The sequence below is a fragment of the Oncorhynchus gorbuscha genome, linkage group LG03 (genome assembly GCF_021184085.1).
Source record: "Oncorhynchus gorbuscha isolate QuinsamMale2020 ecotype Even-year linkage group LG03, OgorEven_v1.0, whole genome shotgun sequence".
Lineage (NCBI taxonomy): Eukaryota > Metazoa > Chordata > Actinopteri > Salmoniformes > Salmonidae > Oncorhynchus > Oncorhynchus gorbuscha.
This window is the reverse complement of record NC_060175.1, coordinates 25,412,894-25,439,172: the sequence shown is the minus strand read 5'-3', so window position 1 is coordinate 25,439,172 and position 26,279 is coordinate 25,412,894. Positions and strand designations below refer to the sequence as shown.

Sequence of the window (26,279 nt, the reverse complement as noted above, 5' to 3'; positions counted from 1 at the left end):
ACTTATTTTAATGTCTACCGCTTACCACGGACTTATTTTAATGTCTACCGCTTACCAAGGACTTGTTTTAATGTCTACCGCTTACCAAGGACTTATTTTAATTTCTACCGCTTACCAATGACTTATTTTAATGTCTTCCGCTTACAACGGACTTATTTTAATGTCTACCGCTTACCACTGACTTGTTTTAATGTCTACCGCTTACCAAGGACTTATTATAATATCTACCTCTTACCTAGGACTTATTTTAATGTCTACCTCTTACCAATGACTTATTTTAATGTCTACCGCTTACCAAGGATGTAATATAATGTCTACCTCTTACCAATGACTTATTTTAATGTCTACCGCTTACTAGAATAGCAGTATCTTTTCATTACTATACCAACCAACTATCCTCTTTTTCCCTTGTGGCGGAAGATATGACATGCATTGGGTAATTATATGAAAATACAAAGTAGCATATCAATTTCTGTTCAAGGGTGTATTTATATGAGAGAAAGATATGTGGAGAAAGAGTGAGATGGGGAGAAAAATAAATGAAATGATGGAGAGCTAGAGAGAAAAAGTGAGGGAGAGAAGCATGAGAAAATAGAGGATGGAGAGAAGGGATAGAGAGAAAATAAAAACAGAGGGAAGGATGAAGAGAGAGTAGAGGGTATCTCCAGTGCTTTATTTTCTTTTTTGAAGAGCAGCCCTCATGTCATATTTATGGTCTCAGTGTGTGTGTGTGTGTGTGTGTGTGTGTGTGTGTGTGTGTGTGTGTGTGTGTGTGTGTGTGTGTGTGTGTGTGTGTGTGTGTGTGTGTGTGTGTGTGTGTGTGTGTGTGTGTGTGTGTGTGTGTGTGTGTGTGTGTGTGTGTGTGTGTGTGTGTGTGTGTGTACATATATATTTATGGATATATATCTGCATTATGCTTGCAGTTAAATGTAAAACAAAAAACAAAACAAAAAACGTTCCATACAGCTATTTGAATCAGCATTGAGGTACAGTTTGTTATGTCTGTATGTCTGTTAACACTGCGTGCTGTTGTGCTTCCATTAGCTCCATTTCAGACATTATTAGGAGCCGTCCTCGACTCAGCAGCCTCCACTGCTAAAGGTCTATCTACCAAATAAAGATGACTAATTCAGCATGGGACAATGTTCAAATACAGAGCCAATGATGACTCATATAACAAGTTTGTCTCCTCTAACATTCTACATCTCACAAACTTAAAACCAAAGTTAACTATAATCCTCTCTTCTGCTTCAAGTGCTTTATGTGTGTGTTAGGAACCCAAACAATACATGCAGTGTTAAGTGGAAGGGGAGGGTACACATTGTTAGTGCAGATAACAGAGTAAAGAGGGACTGTTGGTGTGAATCTCTCTCTCTCTCTCTCTCTCTCTCTCTCTCTCTCTCTCTCTCTCTCTCTCTCTCTCTCTCTCTCTCTCTCTCTCTCTCTCTCTCTCTCTCTCTCTCTCTCTCTCTCTCTCTCTCTCTCTCTCCACTTCCCCAGGACAGACTCTGGCCCACAACCACTTCCCCAGAACAGACTCCGGCCCAAACCACTTCCCCAGGACAGACTCCAGCCCACAACCACTTCCCCATGCGCAGATACAGTCGCCTAACGTGCCCAGACAGAGCCACCAAACTTGCCCATACACAGCCACTAAACGTGCCACCAAACACAAGTTTATCATTTTAAAAGGCTAATTGATCATTAGAAAACCCTTTTGCAATTATGTTAGCACAGCTGAAAACTCTTGTGCTGATTACAGAAGCAATTAAACTGTCCTTTAGACTAGTTGAGTATCTAGAGCATCAGCATTTTTGGGTTCGATTACAGGCTCAAAATGTCCAGAAACAAGGAACTTTCTTCTGAAACTCTTCCGTCTATTCTTGTTCTGAGAAATTAAGGCTATCCCATGTGAGGACAGGTTTGCAGCTGTGCTAACATAATTGCAAAATGATTTTCTAATGATCAATTAGCCTTTTAAAATTATAAACTTGGATTAGTTTGGTGACTGTGTATGGGCAAGTTTGGTGGCTCTGTCTGGGTATGTTAGGCGACTGTATCTGGGCATGTTAGGCAGAAAAAACACTCTTCTGATAGTGCATTTCCTTCATCAAGGATCCAAGAAACAGACCCTAGGGCCGTCCTCTCTATATTTTGCTGTTTCTTTTTTTTATCTCCTTCTCTCTGTCTCTATCTGTGTGTGAACGTGTGTATGTGGGTGGGCATATTGTCTGCCTCTATGGGACCTGTTTGAAAACGCAGACTGGCATCGTGAGTCTCAACAACGAGAGACAGAACAGACTCATGCTGTAATATGAATGCTGTTGGGATCAGCGACACAAATATGAGAAATATTAAAGGGATTGAGTGAAAGTTAAGAGAGGAGAAAAGCTATGCTAAACACTCCATAGAAATACAACATGAATGAAGCATCTAGGTACCCTTCTGATCTCATTTTAGGACAGCGATAGATAGATAGGCAGGAGACCTAGAGGAGGCTTACTCCTCTTCTCCTGAGGTAGATGGAAGGTCACACACACACTAATTGGGGTTGCGTAGTTAGGGGAAAGAGAGTGAGTGAGCAGCAAAACATTTCTGTTTAAGACAGGTTGTTGATGAGGTGAGGAAGGGGGAAATCTTGATAACCAATGGGATAACAGGGTGTTGAGGTAATGCACACGCACGCATACTCAGCCCCTGGAGGGCGTTGGCTGCTGCTCTACACTGGTGTTGTTGTCCCATTATACTTCTGGGAGGGGAGGTTGGAAGAATGGGAGAAGGGGAGGAAGGAAAGGAGAGGCAGAAGTGTATGTGGGCTTGGAGTGGAGGAGGGGTAGAGGTGGTAATGTTCCAGATATAGCTCATGAACTCATGCACCTCTGCCTCTGTCTCTCTACTGGGACAAGACCATTCACTGTCCAATCACTCCTCTTCTCTGTCTCCCTACTGGGACAAGGCCATTCACTGTCCAATCACTCCTCTTCTCTGTCTCTCTACTGGGACAAGACCATTCACTGCACAATCACTCTTCTTCTCTGTCTCTCCAAATCCCTCTCCTCCTTTAATCCACTTCTCCTCCCTGGGTTTCATCCCATTGCTCCAGTGAGCCTTAGACCTCATTTTAGGAAACAACAAGCAGATGTATGGCACTGAAGATATCTGTCAAGCCATGCATGGGAGGACACTCAAATCAGTACTTCAATACCTGACCACACTGTGATGGCCACTCCAATACCTTGACTTTGTTGTCCTTAAGCTATATTTCCACACCTTTAAGTATGCTTGGGGTCATTGTCCATTTGGAAGACCCATTTGTGACCAAGCTTTAACTTCCTTAGTGATGTCTTGAGAAGTTGCTTCAATATGTCCACGTAATTTTCTCCTCGTGATGCCATCTATTTTTTGAAGTGCACCAGTCCCTCCTGCAGCAAAGCACCCCAACAACATGATACTGTGCTTCACAGTTGGGATGGTGTTCTTCGGCTTGGAAGTCTCCCCCTTTTTACTCCAAACATAATGATGGTCATTATGGCCAAAGAGTTCTATTTTTGCTTCGTCAGACCAGATGACATTTCTCCAAAAAGTACAATCTTTGTCCCCATGTGCAGTTGCAAACCGTAGTCTGGCTTTTTTATGGCAGTTTTGGAGCAGTGGCTTCTTATTTGCTGAGCGGCCTTTCAGGTTATGTCAATATAGGACTTGTTTTACTATGGATATAGATCATTTTGTACCTGTTTCCTCCAGCATCTTCACAAGGTCGTTTGCTGTTGTGCTGGGATTGATTTGCACCTTTTGCACCAAAGTACGTTCATCTCTAGGAGACAGAATGCATCTCCTTCCTGAGCGGTATGACGGCTGCGTGGTCCCATGGTGTATATACTTGCGTACTATTGTTTGTACAGATGGACGTGGTACCTTCAGGCATTTGGAAATTGCTCCCAAGGATGAACCAGACTTGTGGAGGTCTACAATTTCTTTTTGAGGTCTTGGCTGATTTCTTTTGATTTCCCCATGATGTCAAGCAAAGAGGCACTGGGTTTGAAGGTAGGCCTTCAAATACATCCACTGGTACACCTCCAATTGACTCAAATGATGTCAATTAGCTTATCAGAAGCTTCTAAAGCCATGACATCATTTTCTGGAATTTTACAAGCTGTTTTAAGGAACAGTCAATTTAGTGTATGTAAACTTCTGACCCACTGGAATTGAGATACAGTAAGTAATAAGTTAAATAATCTGTCTGTAAACAATTGTTGGGAAAATGACTTGTGACATGCACTAAGTAGATGCCCTAACCAACTTGCCAAAACTACAGTTTGTTAACAATAAATTTGTGGAGTGGTTGAAAAACTATTTTTAATGATTCCAACCTAAGCGTATGTAAACCTCTAACTTCAACTGTACATATATTTTTCAACAGGACAGCCTAAGAAGTCTTGTGTTGTGCATTGCTTTATATGTGCTTTCCAGAGCCTCTCCAGTTTTCTATTTCTATTGGTATCTATCCTAGTTTGTTTTTTGTTTGTGCTTTCCTTTCCAGCTCACTGAGGCTGCGTTTACACAGGCAGCTCAATTCTGATCTTTTAACCAATTGGACTGCCTGTGTAAACGCAGCCTGAGCCAGTCCAGTGTTACTCTCTAACATCTGTATTCTAGTAGGGGTAAACCCAAACTGTAGGTGTGGGTCGGTTCCCATTACTCTTAGCACTAATTGAGCTGTCTGTTAGATAGGAGGTATTAGCGTACAAACTTTAATGGGCTCAGTGGAACCACATAAAAAGAGCACAGGTTTACTACTAATTAACAAGGTACAGTTACCCTATTGTCATTACTAATGGCTGCCAGATTTAGGCCTGTTATAAAACAGCTGAGAGCAGCAGGAGCAGAGGAACAATGGCACATCATAGCTAATATCAATGCAGACATGCAGACACACACATCCTTTTATATATTGTACTTATGTATTTATTTTTTTGTATAAATTACATTCTATACTGATACCAATAATGTATAGATAATGCAATGTATTATAAACTGGGTGGGTCAAGCCCTGAATTCTGATTGGCTGAGAGCCATGGTATATCAGACTGTATACCACAGGTATGACAAAACATTTATTTGTACTGCTCTAATTACATTGGTAAGCAGTTTATAATAGCAATAAGGCATCTCGGGGGCTTTTGGCTAAGAGCTGTGTTGTGCATAAGAACGGTCCTAAGCCATGGTATATTGGCCATTTAAACCACACCTCTTCAGGCCTTATTGCTTAATTATAGATAATGTAATGTATTATAGATGATGGCTAAGGAAGTAGTACCGTACCATGTTTGACTATGATAGTTTTTAGTGTCTCAAAACTGTACTTGAGTGGTCCACAATGCATTTTGTATTGTCTGTCATGGCTAAACATAGACATGCTAATGCGTTTGTTTCATTAAAAAATATATATTTATATATATTTCACCTTTATTTAACCAGGTAGGCTAGTTGAGAACAAGTTCTCATTTACAACTGCAACCTGGCCAAGATAAAGCAAAGCAGTTTTACACATACAACACAGAGTTACACATGGAATAAACAAACATACAGTCAATAATACAGTAGAAAAAAAGTATATATGCAGTGTGTGCAAATAAGGTAAGATAATGGAGGTAAGGCAATAAAATAGGCCATAGTAGCGAGGTAATTACGATACAGTGATTAAACACTGGAGTGATAGATGTGCAGAAGATTAATGCATAAGTACAGATACTGGGGTGCAAAGGAGCAAAAATAAATCAATAAATACAGTATGGGGATGAGGTAGTTGGATGGGCTATTTACAGATGGGCTATGAACAGGTGCAGTGATCTGTGAACTGTGCTTGAAGTTAGTGAGGGAGATAAGAGTCTCCAGCTTCAGGAATTTTTGCATTTTGTCCCAGTCATTGGCAGCAGAGAACTGGAAGTAAAGGCGGCCAAATGAGGAATTGGCTTTGGGGGTTGCCAGGGAATTATACCTGCCGGAGTTCGTGCTGCAGGAGGGTCCTGCTATGGTGACCAATGAACTGAGATAAGGCGGGGCTTTACCTAGCAAAGACTTGTAGATGACCTGGAGCCAGTGGGTTTGGCGACGAGTATGAAGTGAGAGCCAGCCAACGGGAGGGTACCGGTCGCAGTAGTGGGTAGTATATGGGGCTTTGGCGACAAAACAGATGGCACTGTGATAGACTGCATCCAATTTGTTGAATAGAGTACTGGGGGCTATTTTGTAAATGACATTGCCAAAGTCGAAGATCGGTAGGATAGTTAGTTTTAAGAGTCTATGTTAGGCAGCATGACTGAAGAATGCTTTGTTTGCGAAATAGGAAGCAGAATCTAGATTTAATTTTGGATTGGAGATGCTTAATGTGGGTCTGAAAGGAGAGTTTACAGTCTAAACAGACACCTAGGTATTTGTAGATGTCCACATATTCTAGGTCAGAACCTTCCAGAGTAGTGATGCTGGACGGGCGGGCAGACAGGTGTGGGCAGAGATCGGGTGAAGAGCATGCATTTAGTTTTACTTGCATTTAAGAGCAGTTGGATGCCATGGAAGGAGAGTTGTATGGCATTGAAGCTCGTCTGGAGGTCAGTTAGCACAGTGTCCAAAGAAGGGCAAGAATTATGAAGAATGGTGTCGTCTGCTTAGAGGTGGATCAGAGAATCACCAGCAGCAAGAGCGACATCATTGATGTATACAGAGAAGAGAGTCGGCCCAAGAATTGAACCCTGTGGCATCCCCATAGAGACTGCCAGAGGTCCGGACAACAGGCCCTCCGATTTGACACACTGAACTCTATCTGAGAAGTAGTTGGTGAACCAGGCGAGGCAGTCATTTGAGAAACCAAGGCTGTTGAGTCTGTGTAAAAGAATGTGGTGATTGACAGAGTCGAAAGCCTTGGCCATGTCGATGAATACAGCTGCACAGTAAGGTCTCTTATTGACGGCAGTTATGATATCGTTTAGGACCTTGAGCGTGGCTGAGGTGCACCCATGACCAGCTCGGAAGCCAGATTGCATAGCGGAGAAGGTATGTGGGATTCGAAATGGTCGGTGATCTGTTTGTTGACTTGGCTTTCAAATACCTTAGAAAGGCAGGGTAGGATAGTTAAAGGTCTGTAGCAGTTTGGGTCTAGAGATGACCGCGGCAGCTTTTCCAATCTTTGGGGATCTCAGACGTTGAACAGACTAGCAATAGGGGTTTCAACATTTACGGCAGATAATTTTAGAAAGAGAGGGTCCAGATTGTCAAACCCGGCTGATTTGTAGGGGTCCAGATTTTGCAGCTCTTTCAGAACATCAGCTATCTGGATTTGGGTGAAGGAGAAATGGGGAGGCTTGGGCGAGTTGCTGTGGGGGGTACAGGGCAGTTGACCGGGGTAGGGGTAGCCAGGTGGAAAGCATAGCCAGCCGTAGAAAAATTCTTATTGAAATTCTCAATTATCACGGATTTATTGGTGGTGACAGTGTTTCCTAGCCTCAGAGCATAGGGCAGTTGGAAGGAGGTGCTCTTATTCTCCATGCTCTTTACAGTGGTCCCAGGTTATTTTGTTTTGTGCTACAGGAAGCTTATATCTGTTTGAAAAGGCTAACCTTAGCTTTCCTAACTGCGTGTGTATATTGGTTCCTACCTTCCCTGAAAAGTTGCATATCACAGTGTCAATTTGATGCAAATGCAGTATGCCACAGGATGTTTTTGTTCTGGTCAAGGGCAGTCAGGTCTAGAGTGAACCAAGGGCTATATCTGTTCCTGGTTCTACATTTTTTGAATAGGGCATGATTATTTAAGATGGTGAGGAAGGAACTTTCAAAGAATAACCAGGCATCCTCTACTGATGGGATGAGGTCAATATCCTTCCAGGATACCCGGGCCAGGTCGATTAGAAAGGCCTGCTCGCTGAAGTGTTTTAGGGAACGTTTGACAGTGATGAGGGGTGGTCGTTTGACCGCAGACCCATTACGGATGCAAGCAATGAGGCAGTGATCGCTGAGATCTTGGTTGAAAACAGCAGAGGTGTATTTGGAGGGCAAGTTGGTTAGGATGATATCTATAAGGGTGCCTGTGTTTACAGATTTGGGATTTTACGTGCTTTATTCATACAGTCATGGAATGACCATCCCTTATTCAATGTTACTAGTCCTTCACTATCATCTTGCAGGCCTGTGATGTTTACCTTGTAAGAGCTGAATCACCCAACCACAGTTCATATGTTCCTGGAGAGGGGTTTATTGATTGGATCTGATTGGAAAAAAGGTATGTGCCCTGTTCCTTTTCAGCTTGGTGTCTTAATCAATTAATGAATCAATAATCATTCATCATCTGATCACACAAAGAGTATTCCCAGCTGTGTAATCATTAGCTGCTGTCCAACTGTGGCATGACCAGGATTCAGTTTCTGGTTAATCTCACGACAGGAACTTGAAGGTCCATTGTGGTATCATGCTACTATCACCCAGAACCGGGAATTTTATCTTTATTTTAATTTTATTTTACACCCTGTTATGGTTTTATAGGATTTCATTCTTTCCTGTCATGTTCTTCCAGCATCTTAGTATGTACAGTGCATTCAGAAAGTATTCAAACCCCTTGACCTTTTCCACATTTTGTTATGTTACAGCCTTATTCTAAAATGGATTCAATAAATACCTCATAATGACAAACGCTAAAACCGGTTTTTAGACATTTTTGCAAATTCATGAAATATAAAAAACAGAAATAACTTATTTACATAAGCATTCAGACCCTTTGCTATGAGATTCGAAATTGAGCTCAGGTGCATGCTGTTTCCATTCATCATCCATTCCATTCTACAACTTGATTGTTCACCTGTAGTAAATTCAATTGATTGGACATGATTTGGAAAAGCACACACCTGTCTATATAAGGTCCCAGAGTTGACCGCGCATGCCAGAGCAAAAAATTAAGCCATGATGTCATGTTTGTCATTTATTATCATGTCTTGTCCCTGTGCTCCCCATTCTATTCGTTTCCCTCTGCTGGTCTTATTTGGTTCTTTCCCTCTTTCTATCCCTCTCTCTCCCCCTCCCTCTCTCACTCTCTCGCTCTCTCTTCTCTCTATCGTTCCGTTCCTGCTCCCAGCTGTTCCTATTCCCCTAATCATCATTTAGTCTTCCCACACCTGTTCCCGATCCTTTCCCCTGATTAGAGTCCCTATTTATTCCTTTGTGTTCCGTTCCTGTCCCGTCGGTTCCTTGTTTAGTATTCACCATGCTGTGATTGCGTATTGTCCTGTCGTGTTTTTGCTGTGATTGTGTATCGCCCTGTCCTGTCGTGTTTTTTGCCTTCATCAGATGCTGCGTGTGAGCAGGTGTCTCTGTCAACTACGGCCTGCGCCTACCCGGCGACCTGCAGTCTGTGGCCGCTTCTCCTGTTATTCCCCTCTACAGACTAGAGGATTTCTGTTATTCCCTGTTTGGACTTGAATAAACTCTGTTTCTGTTAAGTCGCTTTTGGGTCCTCTTTCACCTGCAGGACAGAAGGAACCGACCAAGGAATGGACCCAGCGACTTCAGACGCTCGTTACACTGCCGTCGAGATCAAGGAGCCATGCTCGGCAGACACGAGCAGGAATTGTCTGCTGCTCGCCATGCCGTGGAGAACCTGGCCGCTCAGGTTTCCGACCTCTCTGGACAGTTCCAGAGTCTACGTCTCGTGCCACCTGTTACTTCCTGGCCTGCCGAGCCTCCAGAACCTAGGGTTAATAACCCACCTTGCTACTCCGGGCAGCCCACTGAGTGCCGCTCCTTTCTCACGCAGTGTGAGATTGTGTTCTCTTCAACCCAACACATACTCTAGAGAGAGAGCTCGGGTTGCTTACGTCATTTCACTCCTTACTGGCCGGGCTCGAGAATGGGGCACAGCTATCTGGGAGGCAAGGGCTGATTGCTCTAACAAGTTCCAGAACTTTAAAGAGGAGATGATTCGGGTTTTTGACCGTTCAGTTTTTGGTGGGGAGGCTTCTAGGGCCCTGGCTTCCTTATGCCAAGGTGAACGGTCCATAACGGATTATTCTATTGAGTTTCGCACTCTTGCTGCCTCTAGTGAGTGGAACGAGCCGGAGGGACTCCACGCAGTGGTTAAGGATGAGATTCTCTCCCGGAGGTTCCTTCAGATGTGGACTCTTTGATTGCTCTCGCCATCCGCATAGAACGACGGGTAGATCTTCGTCACCGGGCTCGTGGAAGAGAGCTCGCATCAACGGTGTTTCCCTGCTCCGCATCGCAACCATCTCCCTCCTCTGGCTTTGAGACTGAGCCCATGCAGCTGGGAGGGATTCATCTCGACTAAGGAGAGGGAACGGAGGATCACCAACCGCCTGTGCCTCTATTGGGAGTTGCTGGACATTTTGTTAATTCATGTCCAGTAAAAGCCAGAGCTCATCTGTAAGCGGAGGGCTACAGGTGAGCGCAACTACTCAAGTCTCTCCATCAAAATCCTGTACTACTTTGTCGGTCCATCTACGCTGGACCGGTTCGGGTGCTACATGTAGTGCCTTGATAGACTCTGGGGCTGAGGGTTGTTTCATGGACGAAGCATGGGTTCGGAAACATGACATTCCTTTCAGAGAGTTAGAAAAGCCTACGCCCATGTTCGCCTAGATGGTAGTCATCTTCCCAGTATCAGATTTGAGACACTACCTTTAACCCTCACAGTATCTGGTAACCACAGTGAGACTATTTCTTTTTTGATTTTCCGTTCACCGTTTACACCTGTTGTTTTGGGTCATCCCTGGCTAGTATGTCATAATCCTTCTATTAATTGGTCTAGTAATTCTATCCTATCCTGATACGTTTCTTGTCATGTGAAGTGTTTAATGTCTGCCATCCCTCCCGTTTCTTCTGTCCCTACTTCTCAGGAGGAACCTGGCGATTTGACAGGAGTGCCGGAGGAATATCATGATCTGCGCACGGTCTTCAGTCGGTCCCGAGCCAACTCCCTTCCTCCTCACCGGTCGTATGATTGTAGTATTGATCTCCTTCCGGGGACCACTCCTCCTCGAGGTAGACTATACTCTCTGTCGGCTCCCGAACGTAAGGCTCTCGAGGATTATTTGTCTGTGTCTCTTGACGCACCATAGTGCCTTCTTCTTCTCCGGCCGGGGCGGGGTTCTTTTTTGTTAAGAAGAAGGACGGTACTCTGCGCCCCTGCGTGGATTATCGAGGGCTGAATGACATAACGGTTAAGAATCGTTATCCGCTTCCCCTTATGTCATCAGCCTTCGAGATTCTGCAGGGAGCCAGGTGCTTTACTAAGTTGGACCTTCGTAACGCTTACCATCTCGTGCGCATCAGAGAGGGGGACAGTGGAAAACGGCGTTTAACACTCCGTTAGGGCATTTTGAGTACCGGGTTCTGCCGTTCGGTCTCGCCAATGCGCCAGCTGTTTTTCAGGCATTAGTTAATGATGTTCTGAGAGACATGCTGAACATTTTTGTTTTTGTCTATCTTGAATATCCTGATTTTTTCTCCGTCATCGAGATTCATGTTCAGCACGTTCGACGTGTTCTACAGCGCCTTTTAGAGAATTGTCTCTACGTAAAGGCTGAGAAGTGCTCTTTTCATGTCTCCTCCGTTACTTTTCTCGGTTCCGTTATTTCCGCTGAAGGCATTCAGATGGATTCCGCTAAGGTCCAAGCTGTCAGTGATTGGCCCGTTCCAAGGTCACGTGTCGAGTTGCAGCGCTTTTTAGGTTTCGCTAATTTCTATCGGATTCGTAATTTCACACAGCTCTTACTTCTGTCAAGACGTGTTTTAAGTGGTCCGGTTCCGCCCAGGGAGCTTTTGATCTTCTAAAAGAACGTTTTGTCCGCTCCTATCCTCGTTACTCTGACGTCACTAGACAATTCATTGTCGAGGTTGAAGAGGTAGGCGTGGGAGCCATTCTATCCCAGCGCTTCCAGTCTGACGATAAGGTTCATCCTTGCGCTTATTTTTCTCATCTGAGCGCAACTATGATGTGGGTAACCGTGAACTGCTCGCCATCCGCTTAGCCCTGGCGAATGGCGACAGTGGTTGGAGGGGGCGACCGTTCCTTTGTCGTTTGGACAGACCATAAGAACCTTGAGTACATCCGTTCTGCCAAACGACTTAATGCCCGTCAAGCTCGTTGGGCGTTGTTTTTCGCTCGTTTCGAGTTTGTGATTTCTTACCGTCCGGGTAGCAAGAACACCAAGCCTGATGCCTTATCCCGTCTGTTTAGTTCTTCTGTGGCTTCTACTGATCCCGAGGGATTCTTCCTTATGGGCGTGTTGTCGGGTTAACAGTCTGGGGAATTGAAAGACAGGTTAAGCAAGCACTCACGACACTGCGTCGCCGCGCTTGTCCTAGTAACCTCCTTTTCGTTCCTGTTTCCACTCGTCTGGCTGTTCTTCAGTGGGCTCACTCTGCCAAGTTAGCTGGTCATCCCGGTGTTCGAGGCACTCTTGCGTCTATTCGCCAGCGCTTTTGGTGGCCGACTCAGGAGCGTGACACGCGCCCGTTTCGTGGCTGCTTGTTCGGACTGCGCGCAGACTAAGTCGGGTAACTCTCCTCCTGCCGGTCGTCTCAGACCGCTCCCCATTCCTTCTCGACCATGGTCTCACATTGCCTTAGACTTCATTACCGGTCTGCCTTTGTCTGCGGGGAAGACTGTGATTCTGACGGTTGTCGATAGGTTCTCTAAGGCGGCACATTTCATTCCCCTCGCTAAACTTCCTTCCGCTAAGGAGACGGCACAAATCATTATTGAGAATGTATTCAGAATTCATGGCCTCCGTTAGACGCCGTTTCAGACAGAGGCCCGCAATTCACGTCACAGTTTTGGAGGGAGTTCTGTCGTTTGATTGGTGCGTCCGTCAGTCTCTCTTCCGGGTTTCATCCCCAGTCTAACGGTCAAGCAGAGAGGGCCAATCAGACGATTGACAATTTCTTTCAGAAACCCTGCGTCTTGGGCAGAACAGCTCCCCTGGGCAGAATACGCTCACAATTCGCTTCCTTCGTCTGCTACCGGGTTATCTCCGTTTCAGAGTAGTCTGGGTTACCAGCCTCTCTGTTCTCATCCCAGCTTGCCGAGTCCAGCGTTCCCTCCGCTCAGTTGTGAGCGCACCTGGAGGAGGGTGAGGTCTGCACTTTGCCGTTACAGGGCACAGACGGTGAGAGCCGCCAATAAACGCAGGATTAAGAGTCCAAGGTATTGTTGCGGCCAGAGAGTGTGGCTTTCCACTCGCAACCTTCCTCTTACGACAGCTTCTCGTAAGTTGACTCCGCGGTTCATTGGTCCGTTCCGTGTCTCCCAGGTCGTCAATCCTGTCGCTGTGCGACTGCAACATCTTCGTCGCGTCCATCCTGTCTTCCATGTCTCCTGTGTTAAGCCCTTTCTTCGCACCCCCGTTCGTCTTCCCTCCCCCCTCCCGTCCTTGTCGAGAGCGCACCTATTTACAAGGTACATAAGATCATGGACATGCGTTCTCGGGGACGGGGTCACCAATACTTAGTGGATTGGGAGGGTTACGGTCCTGAGGAGAGGAGTTGGGTTCCGTCTCGGGACGTGCTGGACCGTTCACTCATCGATGATTTCCTCCGTTGCCGCCAGGATTCCTCCTCGAGTGCGCCAGGAGGCGCTCGGTGAGTGGGGGGGTACTGTCATGTTTGTCATTTATTATCATGTCTTGTCCCTGTGCTCCCCATTCTATTCGTTTCCCTCTGCTGGTCTTATTTGGTTCTTTCCCTCTTTCTATCCCTCTCTCTCCCCCTCCCTCTCTCACTCTCTCGCTCTCTCTTCTCTCTATCGTTCCGTTCCTGCTCCCAGCTGTTCCTATTCCCTAATCATCATTTAGTCTTCCCAACCTGTTCCCGATCCTTTCCCCTGATTAGAGTCCCTATTTATTCCTTTGTGTTCCGTTCCTGTCCCGTCGGTTCCTTGTTTAGTATTCACCATGCTGTGATTGCGTATCGCCCTGTCCTGTCGTGTTTTTGCTGTGATTGTGTATCGCCCTGTCCTGTCGTGTTTTTTGCCTTCATCAGATGCTGCGTGTGAGCAGGTGTCTCTGTCAACTACGGCCTGCGCCTACCCGAAGCGACCTGCAGTCTGTGGCCGCTTCTCCTGTTATTCCCCTCTACAGACTAGAGGATTTCTGTTATTCCCTGTTTGGACTTGAATAAACTCTGTTTCTGTTAAGTCGCTTTTGGGTCCTCTTTCACCTGCATGACACATGAGGTCGAAGGAATTGTCTATAGAGCTCCAGACAGGATTGTGTTGAGGCCCAGCTCTGAAGAAGGGTACGAAACAATTTCTTCAGCATTGAACGTTCCTAAGAACACAGTGGCCTCCATCATTCTTAAATAGAAGAACTTTGGAAAAACCAAGACTCTTCCTAGACCGACCCGCACGGCCAAACTGAGCAATCGGGGGAGATGGGCCTTGGTCAGGGAGGTGACCAAGAACCCAAAAGTTCCTCTGTGGAGATGAGAACCTTCCAGAAGGGCAACCATCTCTGCAGCACTCTACCAATCAGGCCTTTATGGTAGAGTGGCCAGACGGAAGCCACTCCTCAGTAAAAGGCACATGACAGCCCGCATGGAGTTTGCCAAAAGGCACCTAAAGGACTCAAACCATGAGAAACAGGATTCTCTGGTCTGATGAAACCAAGATTGAACTCTTTGGCCTGAATGCCAAGTATCAGATCTGTAGGAAACCTGACACCATCCCTAAGCATGGTGGGGGCAGCATCATGCTGTGGGGATGTTTTTCAGTGGCAGGGGTGCGCAGGACCTCAGACTGGGGCAAAGTGCTAAGAACACAGCCAAGACAATGCAGGAAGGGCTTCGGGACAAGTCTCTGAATGTCCATGAGTGGCACAGCCTGACCCCGAACATCTCTGGAGAGACCTGAAAGTACAGTAACTGTGCAGCAACGCTCCCCATCCAACCTGACAGAGCTTGAGAGGATCTGCAGAGAAGAATGGGAGAAACTCCCCAAATAAAGGTGTGCCAAGCTTGTAGCGTCATAACCAAGACTCGAGGCTGTAATTGCTACCAAAGGTCTCCAACAAAGTCCTGAGTAAAGGGACTGAATGCTTATGTAAATGTTTTATTTAAAACATTTGCAAAACTTTCTAAAAACCTGTTTTTGCTTTGTCATTATGGGGTATTGTGTGTAGATTGATGAGGGGGGGAAAACGATTTAATACATTTTAGAATGCTTTAACGTAACAATGTGGAAAAAGTCAAGGGGTCTGAATCCTTTCCGAATGCACTGTAATAAGGGAGACTAATGGCAGGACAATTTTGACTATCAGTAAGCCAACTGAAGGCCTCTACCCATCAAACCTAAATAATGCAGTCCAAGTGACCAATACAGTATCGGAAGCTAGGCTTGAAAAATGTCTACTTTTCCAAACTTCCCAGGTCTGCTAGAAATCCTGGTTGGAACCTTCCCAAAATCAGGAGCAAATTTTTGGGAAAGTTACCAGAATCTTGTAGCCCTAGCAGCTACCTAATCTCACCACTAGGTTGTTTAAAGGACTGGCCTATCCTGTCATTCCTGGAAACCATCTCTTTACAGGATGTCAAGCCATGAGACCTGGAGTTGTTGCTAGGAAGACCCAATGGCACAATATTCTGTCTGTAATGCACTACTTTTGACTAGATTTTTGGCCAGGACCAATAGGGTTCTTTTAAAATGTAGGTGAGACATTCTTCTACTTTTTGATGCTACTTTGTTGTCGGAGTGGACTGCAGAGCTCTCGACTCGGGCTGGGTGCGTCAGATCAAGATTTAGATAGACTACTCCAGACAAATCTAATCAAATTGCATCCCAAATTTCCCGCTATTCCCTACATAGTGCAGTACTTTTGACCATGGCCTATAGGGCTCAAGTCAGAAGTTTTGCACCACAATATATTGTGCATAGTATACCATTTGGGATGCCAGTCCTACTCTCCTTGAAGATTGGTGTTGCTGGCCTGCATATCACCACGGTCGGACCCTGGCTTTCATGTGGCTAATGAGTTGGGCCAATCCACTTCCCTTATCTTGTTATATTAACACAGCATTCATCCTCCAAAGCCTAACCTTCCCTCAGGCTCTCTCTGCGTTAAACATCTGTGTCCCAAATTCCCTATTTAGTGCACTACTTTTGACCGGAGCCCACAGGTGTATTAGTACTGAGTGTGTAGGGTGTAGTCTTTCTTTTGCTTCTTTCATCTCGTTTCCACTTCAAACACGTAAAACAAAACCTCGGACAGACATGGATAAAAACCTGCACACTCTGTCCCATAATATGTATTTTAACCTTTGTTTAATTAAGCAAATCAGTTAAGAACGAATTCTTATTTACAATGACAGCCTAGGAACAGTGGGTTGACTGCCTTGGGGATTCGATCTAGTAACCTTTCAATTTCTGGCCCAATGCTCTAACCACTATGCTACCTGCCACCCCAAATGTCATCCAAAGTAAATGGACAAAATACAAACACTAGACATGATCATTTCCATACTATTTCCTGAAAGAGCCACGTTGGCACCTCTCCACCAGCGTCATTAAAAAGCCCTTGAGGACCAAACGACAAGCAGAGGATCGGAGGAGTGAAGTGCATTGCAGAAGCACGACTACTAGATTACAAGAATGCTAACTTCACCAACCTCTCAATTCGCCACTGATTTGCATCTCAATCGTGTTCATAATGAATTCATCGGGCCTGCGCTGCGTAGCTCCCTGCTCCTGTTCCCTGTTCCCAGGCAGCAGAGGAGGCGCAGATGAGAAGCAGGAGAGCAGTGATGTGGCGGTGGACCCAGCAGTTAGGGGGATTGCTTATTTCACGAAGGGTCAGTCAGAGATTGCGGTTTGAATATAGTGCAGGGACTTGGTGTTTCTCAGATGAATCATGGATAGAGGGAGGTAGGTAGAATATGTTGTGAGTAATCCACTGACATCCCTGATACCGAAACAAACTCCAGTAGAGGCATTGTAATGTCACATATGAATACAAATCTGTGTACACAAATTCACATACACCGAATATGTACACAAATTCACATACACCGAATATGTACACAAGTACATGAGCCTATATGCACACACACTGACTCAAATATGTTTGGCGTTTAAGAATAGGCCCAATGGCAGCACAGCAAAGCTGCGATGTTCACAATATGCCCTTTCTCCTTTTAGCTGAGAGAGCTTTCAGACTGAAGAAATCATTTTTCACGGGCCTCAAAAGGAAGTGACAGTCAGTAATTGCCCCATTGTGTTGTGTCTTTCACAGGGTCACTGCGCTGCACTTCAAGGAAAAACAGCCCAACTCCTTTTCCTCTGCCTCTGCTGCCTCCTCTGTGTCTGTCTGTCTGTCTGTCTGTCTGTCTGTCTGTCTGTCTGTCTGTCTGTCTGTCTGTCTGTCTGTCTGTCTGTCTGTCTGTCTGTCTGTCTGTCTGTCTGTCTGTCTGTCTGTCTGTCTGTCTGTCTGTCTGTCTGTCTGTCTGTCTGTCTGTCTGTCTGTCTGTCTGTCTGTCTGTCTGTCTGTCTGTCTGTCTGTCTGTCTGTCTGTCTGTCTGTCTGTCTGTCTTTCCGTGCCATGGCCTGTTTCACACTGATAGCCCAAGTCACTATGTTCTGTTGGTGTGTCAGCCCCAAGTCCTAATAACGGATTATAATGCTGCACCATGGCTGCTCTTCTCCTCTCCTCCGCTACACAGCCACACAGAAGGGCTTTCAAGTCCTTTCATTACACAAACGCTTTCATCGTATTCTGGTGACTAATCTGGAACTATAGGAAAAAACTATAGGCTGTATATTGTTTCTAGATGTGTCCACCATCGGGCAATTAGGAAGAACTTCTTACGTGAGCCATTGGTTTGATTATGAATGGGCTTCCAATTGGAAAACTTATATAACAACAATTACAAAGTATGTTCTCATGGCAATGTCATGACTATACAACCATATTTGTTTTTAGGAATAAATATGTAAATGGATGATGACTACTTTATAAATGATAACATTATAGCTTTAAATATATTTGATTGATCAGTGATCCATGTTTCTTTTTTTTAAAGGAAATATCTATTTAAGTTCCACTGTAGGTCTTGGCAAGTACCTGTAATTTGAGGCCTTTCCCAATGTGCAAAAACTGGTTGAATCAACATTGTTTCAACATCCTTTCAACCCAAAAAATGTATTTGATGATGTTGAATGAATGTGTCAAAACTGATAGAAAAGTTTCTCCCCATGAAGTCCCAAACTCAGTCACAACAATAGATCTGTAATGACGTTTGGGGTAGCCTAATGACTTCATATTTTCGCTAATGGTCCAAGTTGGTAGTGACATTAATGACTCACAGTCCTGAGTAGACTGGGTCAGAGTGTCCCAATATAGTGCACTAGGGCCCATAGGGCGCAATAATAGGGGTGGTATATATAGGGAATATGATGCCATTTGGGATGCTGCGTTCCAATGTGTGGTTCCACTGTGGGGCTCAAAGCAAAGGTAGGTCATATGGTAATGACTGGTAAATGTGTCTGTCTGGCTTTTCATTTCCCTGTCCAGAAGTTGAGACCTAACATTAATGACTTACAATATTATCTGATTTCAACCTTAATTTCAATATGTATATCAGTAGGGCAATGATGCACATATCTAAACCCCTCTGCTCAGTTTGCAACCTCTTTCATAGAGACAAATTGTTTGCTATACTGTTCTTGACCTCTTAAAATGTACAAATGCACAACTTTATTCAGTATATACCTGCACACTCGGGATGTAGCCTACAACATGATATGGCGCTGGACGCAGCATCTCCACTAAAGGATTGCAGAAGACTACTGTATGTGGCTTCCATTCAATCTATACACACACTCCATTGGAACTGTGACTTCCTATCAATCTATACACACACTCCATTGGAACTGTGGCTTCCTATCAATGTATACACACACTCCATTGGAACTGTGGCTTCCTATCAATCTATACACACACTCCATTGGAACTGTGGCTTCCTATCAATGTATACACACACTCCATTGGAACTGTGGCTTCCTATCAATCTATACACACACTCCATTGGAACTGTGGCTTCCTATCAATCTATACACACACTCCATTGGAACTGTGGCTTCCTATCAATCTATACACACACTCCATTGGAACTGTGGCTTCCTATCAATCTATACACACACACCATTGGAACTGTGGCTTCCTATCAATCTATACACACACTCCATTGGAACTGTGGCTTCCTATCAATCTATACACACACTCCATTGGAACTGTGGCTTCCTATCAATCTATACACACACTCCATTGGAACTGTGGCTTCCTATCAATCTATACACACACTCCATTGGAACTGTGGCTTCCTATCAATCTATACACACACTCCATTGGAACTGTGGCTTCCTATCAATCTATACACACACTCCATTGGAACTGTGGCTTCCTATCAATCTATACACACACTCCATTGGAACTGTGGCTTCCTATCAATCTATACACACTCCATAGGATTGACATACCTGTAGATACAGTTTATACATTCATTTAAAGCACTAATGTTAGGAGTGATGGGGATAGGAGACAGTGGTGGCTGGTGGCACTTTAAATCGAAGGATGAAATCATAGTAATGGCTGGAATGGACTAAAATAAATGGAATGGCATCATTCCAAGAGCTGCACCCTCACCAAAAAAATCTAATCAAATCAAATGTTATTTGTCACATGTGCCGAATACAACAGTGAATTGCTTACTTACAAGCCTTTAACCAACAATGCAGTTTTAAGAAAAATAAGAGTTAAGAAAATATTTACTAAATAAACTAAACTAAAAATACAAAAGAAACAATAAAAGAACAATACCGAGGCTATGTTCAAGGGATACCGGTACAGAGTCAATGTGCAATGTACAGGTTAGTCGAGGTAATTCAGTTAATATGTACATAGGTAGGGTTAAAGTGACTATGCATAAATAATAAACAGTGAGTAGCAGCAGTGTAAAAAAGGTAAGAGGGTGAATGCAAATAGTCCGGCTAGCCATTTGATTAGATGTTCAGCAGTCTTATGACTTGGGAGTAGAAGCTGTTCAGGAGTCTTATGACTTGGGGGTAGAAGCTGTTCAGGAGTCTTATGACTTGGGGGTAGAAGCTGTTCAGGAGTCTTATGACTTGGGGGTAGAAGCTGTTCAGGAGTCTTGTGACTTGGGGGTAGAAGCTGTTAAGAAGCCTTTTGTTCCTAGACTTGGCGCTCCAGTACTGCGTGCTGTGCGGTAGCAGAAAGAACAGTCTATGACTAGGGTGGCTGGAGTCTTTGACAATTTTTAGGGCCTTCCTCTGACACCACCTGGTGTAGAGGTCCTGGATGGCAGGCAGCTTAGACCCAGTGATGTACTGGGCCATATGCACTACCCTCTGTAGTGCCTTGTGGTCAGAGGCTGCACAATTGCCGTATCAGGCAGTCTTGCAACCAGGATGCTCTCAATGTTGCAGCTGTAGAACTTGTTGAGGATCCGAGGACCCATGCCAAATATTTTCAGTCTCCTGAGGGGGAATAGGCATTGTAGTGCCCTCTTCACAACTGTCTTGGTGTGTTTGGACCATGATAGTTTGTTGATGATGTGGACACCAAGGAACTTGAAGCTCTCAACCTGCTCCACTATAGCACCGTCGATGAGAATGGGGGCATGCTCAGCCCTGGAGGTGGACCATCAAGCAGACAAGGATCGAGATGCAGAGGGAGGTGTTTAGTCCCAGGGTCATTAGCTTAGTGATGAGCTTTGAGGGAACTATGGTGTTGAACCCGGAGCTGTAGTCAATAAACAGCATTCTCATGTAGGTGTTCCTTTTGTCCAGGTGGGAAAGGGCAGTGTGAAGTGCAATAGAGATTACGTCATCTCTAGACCTGTTGGGGCGGTATGCAAATTGGAGTGGGACTAGGGTTTCTGGGATGAATATGTTGATGTGAACCATGACCAGCCTTTCAAAGCACTTCATGGCTACAGTCGTGAGTGCTACGGGTCAGCAGTCATTCACACAGGTTACCTTGGTGTTCTTGGGCACAGGGACTATGTTGGTGTGCTTGAAACATGAAGGTATTACAGACTCAGGGACAGATTGAAAATGTCTGTGAAGACACTTGCCGGTTGGTCAGTGCTTGCTCGGAGTACACGTCCTGGTAATTCGTCTGGCCTTGCAGCCTTGTTGACCTGTTTAAAGGTCTTCGGCTCACATCGGCTACAGCCGGCGTGATCACACAGTTGTCAGGAAAAGCTGGTGTGCTCAAGCTTCAGTGTTGCTTTCCTCGAAGTGCGTACAGAAGTAATTTAGCTCGTCTGGTAGGCTTGTGTCACTGGGCAGCTCACGCCTGGGCTTCCCTCTGTAGTCCGTAATAGTTTGCAAGTCCTGCCACATTCAATGAGCATCGGAGCCTGTGTAGTAGGATTTAATCTTAGTCCTGTATTGACGCTTTGCCTGTTTGATAGTTCGTCAGAGTGCATAGCAGGATTTCTTATAAGTGTCTGGGTACCGCTCTTTGAAAGCGGCAGCTTTACCCTTTAGATCAGTGCGGATGTTTCCTGCAATCAATTGCTTCTGGTTGGGGTCTGTACGTAAGGTCACTGTGGGGACGATGTCATCGATGCACTTATTGATGAAGCCAGTGACTGATGTGGTATACTCCCCAATGGCATCGGATGAATCCCGGAACATATTCCAGTCTGTGCTAGCAAAACAGTCCTGTAGCTTAGCATCTGCATCATCTGACCACATCCGTATTGAGTGAGTCACTGGTACTTCCTGCTTTAGTTTTTGTGTGTAAACAGGAATCAGGAGGATAGAATTATGGTCAGATATGTCAAAACGAGGGCGAGGGAGAGCTTTGTACGTGTCTCTGTCTATAGAGTAAAGGTCTGTAAAATACAGCCAACTGTATATTATTCATGTTGTTGTTCAGCAACAACTCAGTGAAACATAAGATATTACAGTTTGGTTGGTAGGACAGCTCATCCAGTTTATTTTCCATTGATTGCACGTTGGCTAATAGGACGGAGGGTTACTCACTCGCCAACTAATTCTCACACCTGAGTCCCCTGTATCGGCTTATTTTCTTCATGCAAATGACAAGGATTTGGGCCTGGTCCGGTATATGCAGTAAATCCTTTGCGTCCGACTCGTTAATAAAGAAAGTGAGTAATAGCTGTATGCAGAAGCGCTTTTTGGTCAGAAACATTAAGTACAAAATAAGTTACAGACAACAAGAAAAAAAAACACAAAATAGCAGAATTGGTTAGGAGCCTGTAAAACAGCAGTCCTTCTCCTCTGGCGCCATCAGCCTCCTCTGATGGAGGATAATAATATGTAAATGTGCTAAATACACTGCCCTTTATCCCATCAGTGGGTAGGCCTACAGTACAGCGCTGTACCCATGCTGACTCCCATGAGTCATCACAGATATGAAGAACAAACGTTCGTCTGCCATTTAATGAACAGAAATTAAGTGAGGCTTTTTCCCGAATGGCAACCTACATGTATTTCCATTATAGTGCAGTGGAAGTGCACTACTTTTGACCAGGCCTCATAGGGTGTGCTATACACTCTTAGAAAAAGAGGTTCCAAAAGGGTTATTTGTCTGTCCCCATAAAATAACCCTTTTTGGTTCCAGGTAGAACCCTTTTTGGTTCCAGGAAGAACCCTTTACGGTTCTATGTAGAACACTCTGTGGAGACTGGCAGGTAGCCTAGCAGTTAAAAGTGTTGGGCCAGTAACTGGAAGGTTGCTGGTTTAAATCCCTGAGCTGACTAGGTGAAATATATGTTCACGTGCCCTTGACCAAGGCACTTAACCCTAATTGCTCCTGTAAGTTGCTCTGGATAAGAGCATCTGCTAAATTACGAAAATGTAACTGAAAAGATCTAGATAGCAGCTTTTTTATAAGAGTGTATAGGGATAGAGATGCCATTTTACACTGTAGCCTGCCATTGTACTTTGCAATTAAAAAGATGATAATATGGACATCAAATAGTGGGCCTGTGGGATCATAATAACATTATCTTATTACCTCCACCGACCTGATGCAAACCAACACAAACGGCCTTATGTGGCATGCCGACTGATTTTACTGATATTATTATATAGCAAATCAACATGGATCAACAGTTTTGTTTTTGATCATAGGAACAATGGATAGACACTCGTCCAAAACATACTTACGACTAAATTTAGCGATTTGGTATTGAAGAAACTGATATTCCGTTAACCATTAGGGTTATATTTTTGTCGGTATCTTATGGACATGTTGCGTCGATTGGGCAGCATCCCGCGACGGTTGATAAGTGGCCACCAGCCATCAGCTATATCTAGACTACACGCTCGCCTATAGGGACAGTTTGTATTAGGGGTGTCAAACTGATTTTGCCCCGTGGCCGCATTCGGTCTTCAAGTAGGGCCGGAGGGCCACACTGAAAATTGGTTACCCTATATGTATTTCCTCGTAGTCAAAACTTGTGAAAGATAGTCCTCTATCCATAGTTTTTGGAATTTTCGATATTCCCTGACTGTCTAGCTTTAATTTGGGTGATTATCAGTGAGCCGGAAACAGTCGTGGAAACAGTATAAATGTAGATCAATTATCATTCCTACACAGTTTCGATTTGATATTAGTCCTTTTAAAGTAGGCTATATTAAGTTCGCCCCCCGAAAAAAAAAATATATATTTAGGCCATATGTTTTACACCCGTGGTTTATATTGGGACGAAGTATGGGTGGCATATTATAGGCAGAATGTATGCCTATTCACCAAACAGGGTTTAAATAAACCATAATTGACCCTATCTAAATAGTATGGTTCGATGGTATGTGGATCACGTGACCCAATCAAATATTGATTGACTAATTAATTTAATTTCTATTAATAAATATGTATTATGGTATAGACTGCCTGCAGTCTCCCCGCTAAAAGGAACATGTGCAGCCCTTCCAAATGTCCTCAATCTTGTCAGGACTTGGGTCTTGCTATAAGTCACCTTGGGAAAATGAATCGAGGGGTCAAGTGATGGCGCAAAAAGACAAACATTTTATCCTACAACAGGAATAGCACGGCACACAGCTCTAGACCTCAAATGAAATCTAGTCAAATGGATATGTCTTCAACTGCAACGACACTGCTTTATTAAGGTTATATTCAACATATTCCCTTCCGCAATATACATTTATAAATGACACGGTGCGCGGAATGGACGGTTTGCCAGGCCCTGCGAATGATTACTGTGTGTGTAGAACCGTGTTTTTTTCTCTGCAACATCCATCTGCATGACGGTTGCCTACGTACCCACATCATAGCTGCCTGTGCTTCATATCCTCGCATTATGCATGGCTGAATTCAGCTACATTCTACATTCATATAAACAGTGTTGGAGGAAAAGGCTAATGTTTGCAACGTATAGCCTATCAATTAGATATGATGATATTGCGTGAGGGTTTGTGGGATGGTAGGTTTATTATTAATGTAGCTTTTATCCGGCCCTGTATGACAGCATCTATCTAATCATTGATGTGAAAAGGAGGCTATTCGTTGACATGTGGTGATTTACGTCCCCGCCACCGTGTATGGCTCACCTTCTGTTGTCGCCTAGCCATATCCGTGGGCTGTTTTGCATTGAAAGGGTAGGCGATGCACCGCATCACAAATACATATAGTTGCAGCTTCTTTTTGCGCTCCTCTTCCTCCTTCTGCAAATTGGCCTCTTCCACCTTCTCCTGTTCGCTGGCTGCAGACGGGCTCGGGCTGGTCGGGCGAGCGCTACTGCGACTGCTGCTGCTGGGCGCAAGCCCGCCGGAGCTCTCGCTCGTCCGGCTTGGAGAGATGCGGGCTCCGCTCTGGGGTGCCGATGCCTCCTTGTGATGGTGTTCCTCCTCGACCATCCCACCATCTGATTCCTCCTCGCTGGATGACGGATCCAACATATCGCTGCCTAGAGAGGATGTAGCCTGGCAGAACTCCTATTTGCAGAAATTGTGAAATTGATACGAATTCGAACAATAAACTGAAATTAAACCTTTATCTGATTCAAAACGAAAGACACCCGAATTCGCTGAGCCTTTTCTTAAGGTTGCCATAAAATACGACTTATGCTTGGAGAGAGAGCTGAGATGTTGCACGCACACAGACACAGCACGGAAATCTCTTGCTGCACGGAGACTCGCCAGTCACTGCCAAGGATGTGCGAGGAGGTGGGAGAGAAAGGGAGGAGGGACGCGAATGAGTGAAAGTGTCTCCTTCAATGAAAAACGCTAGCTATGGCCTCTTCCTGCCAGTTGAGCTCTAGAATTGTTGAACGAAGTCGCGCAGGCGTAAAGAGAGGAGCTGGCCATGGTGCTGAATCTGTTCTTTGGCGCCTGCCTTTCGGTGAGTCGCGTGAAACGGGTTAAACCCGTTGACTTAGAACGAATATCCATTATTGACCTCTGTTGTTGTTGATGTTTTGTTACAGTGTGTGTAGGCGTACTGTATTCACAAATCAATTAAATTGAGGTGTAATAGGCTACATGTAAATATGTAGTGAGTGACAGTGGTAGGTTTATTACCATTACTCAGAGCATAGATCGCCAATGTATAATTACTATTAGGAATGACATACTGTAAACATAATCTACTGCCCCTGCAGATTAATAATTCCCACAAACAGTGCCGGTTCTAGTTTGTATGGCTGTTTAAAGGCACAGTCAACTTAGCATATGTAAACTTCTGACCCACTGGAATTGTGGTAAGTGAAATAATCTGTCTGTAAACAATTGTTGGAAAAAAAAGTAGATGTCCTAACCAACTTGCCAAAACTATAGTTTGTTAACAAGAAATTTGTGGAGTGGTTGAAAAATGAGTTTTAAAACCTATCTGGGATTTGTGGGACGCTAGCAAGTATTTTACACCATTTTAAAGATAAACTTCTTGTAAATCCAGCCACAGTGTCCGATTTCAAATAGGCTTTACAGCGAAAGCACACCAAACAATGATGTTAGGTCAGCACCTAGTCACAGAAAACCATGAAGCCATTTTCCAGAAATAGCGATTTAATGAATCACTAACCTTTGATGATCTTCATCAGATGGCACTCACAGGACTTCATGTTACACAATAAATGTGTGTTTTGTTCAATGAAGTTAATCCGTTATCTGATTCAAAACGAAAGACACCCGAATTCGCTGAGCCGTATCTTAAGGTTGCCATAAAATACGACTTATGCTTGGAGAGAGAGGTGAGATGTCGCACGCACACAGACACA

At 44.5% G+C, this 26,279-nt stretch overlaps 1 protein-coding gene across 12 annotated transcripts in view; it reads right to left on the bottom strand.

Moving 5' to 3' along the window:
* LOC124029232 (calcium-dependent secretion activator 1-like) overlaps window positions 1-25,256 on the bottom strand; it is a 176,884-nt gene extending 151,628 nt beyond the window's left edge. For 4 of the 12 annotated variants that reach the window (XM_046341047.1, XM_046341052.1, XM_046341056.1 and 1 more), the window contains exon 1: window positions 24,616-25,256. In XM_046341047.1, coding sequence (XP_046197003.1) covers window positions 24,616-24,963 — 348 coding nt within the window. In that variant the 5' untranslated portion in view covers window positions 24,964-25,256. The remainder of the gene's footprint in view (window positions 1-24,615) is intronic. The other 8 variants (XM_046341027.1, XM_046341020.1, XM_046341067.1 and 5 more) reach the window with 2 other exon arrangements.
* Between the last annotated feature and the right edge of the window lie 1,023 nt (window positions 25,257-26,279).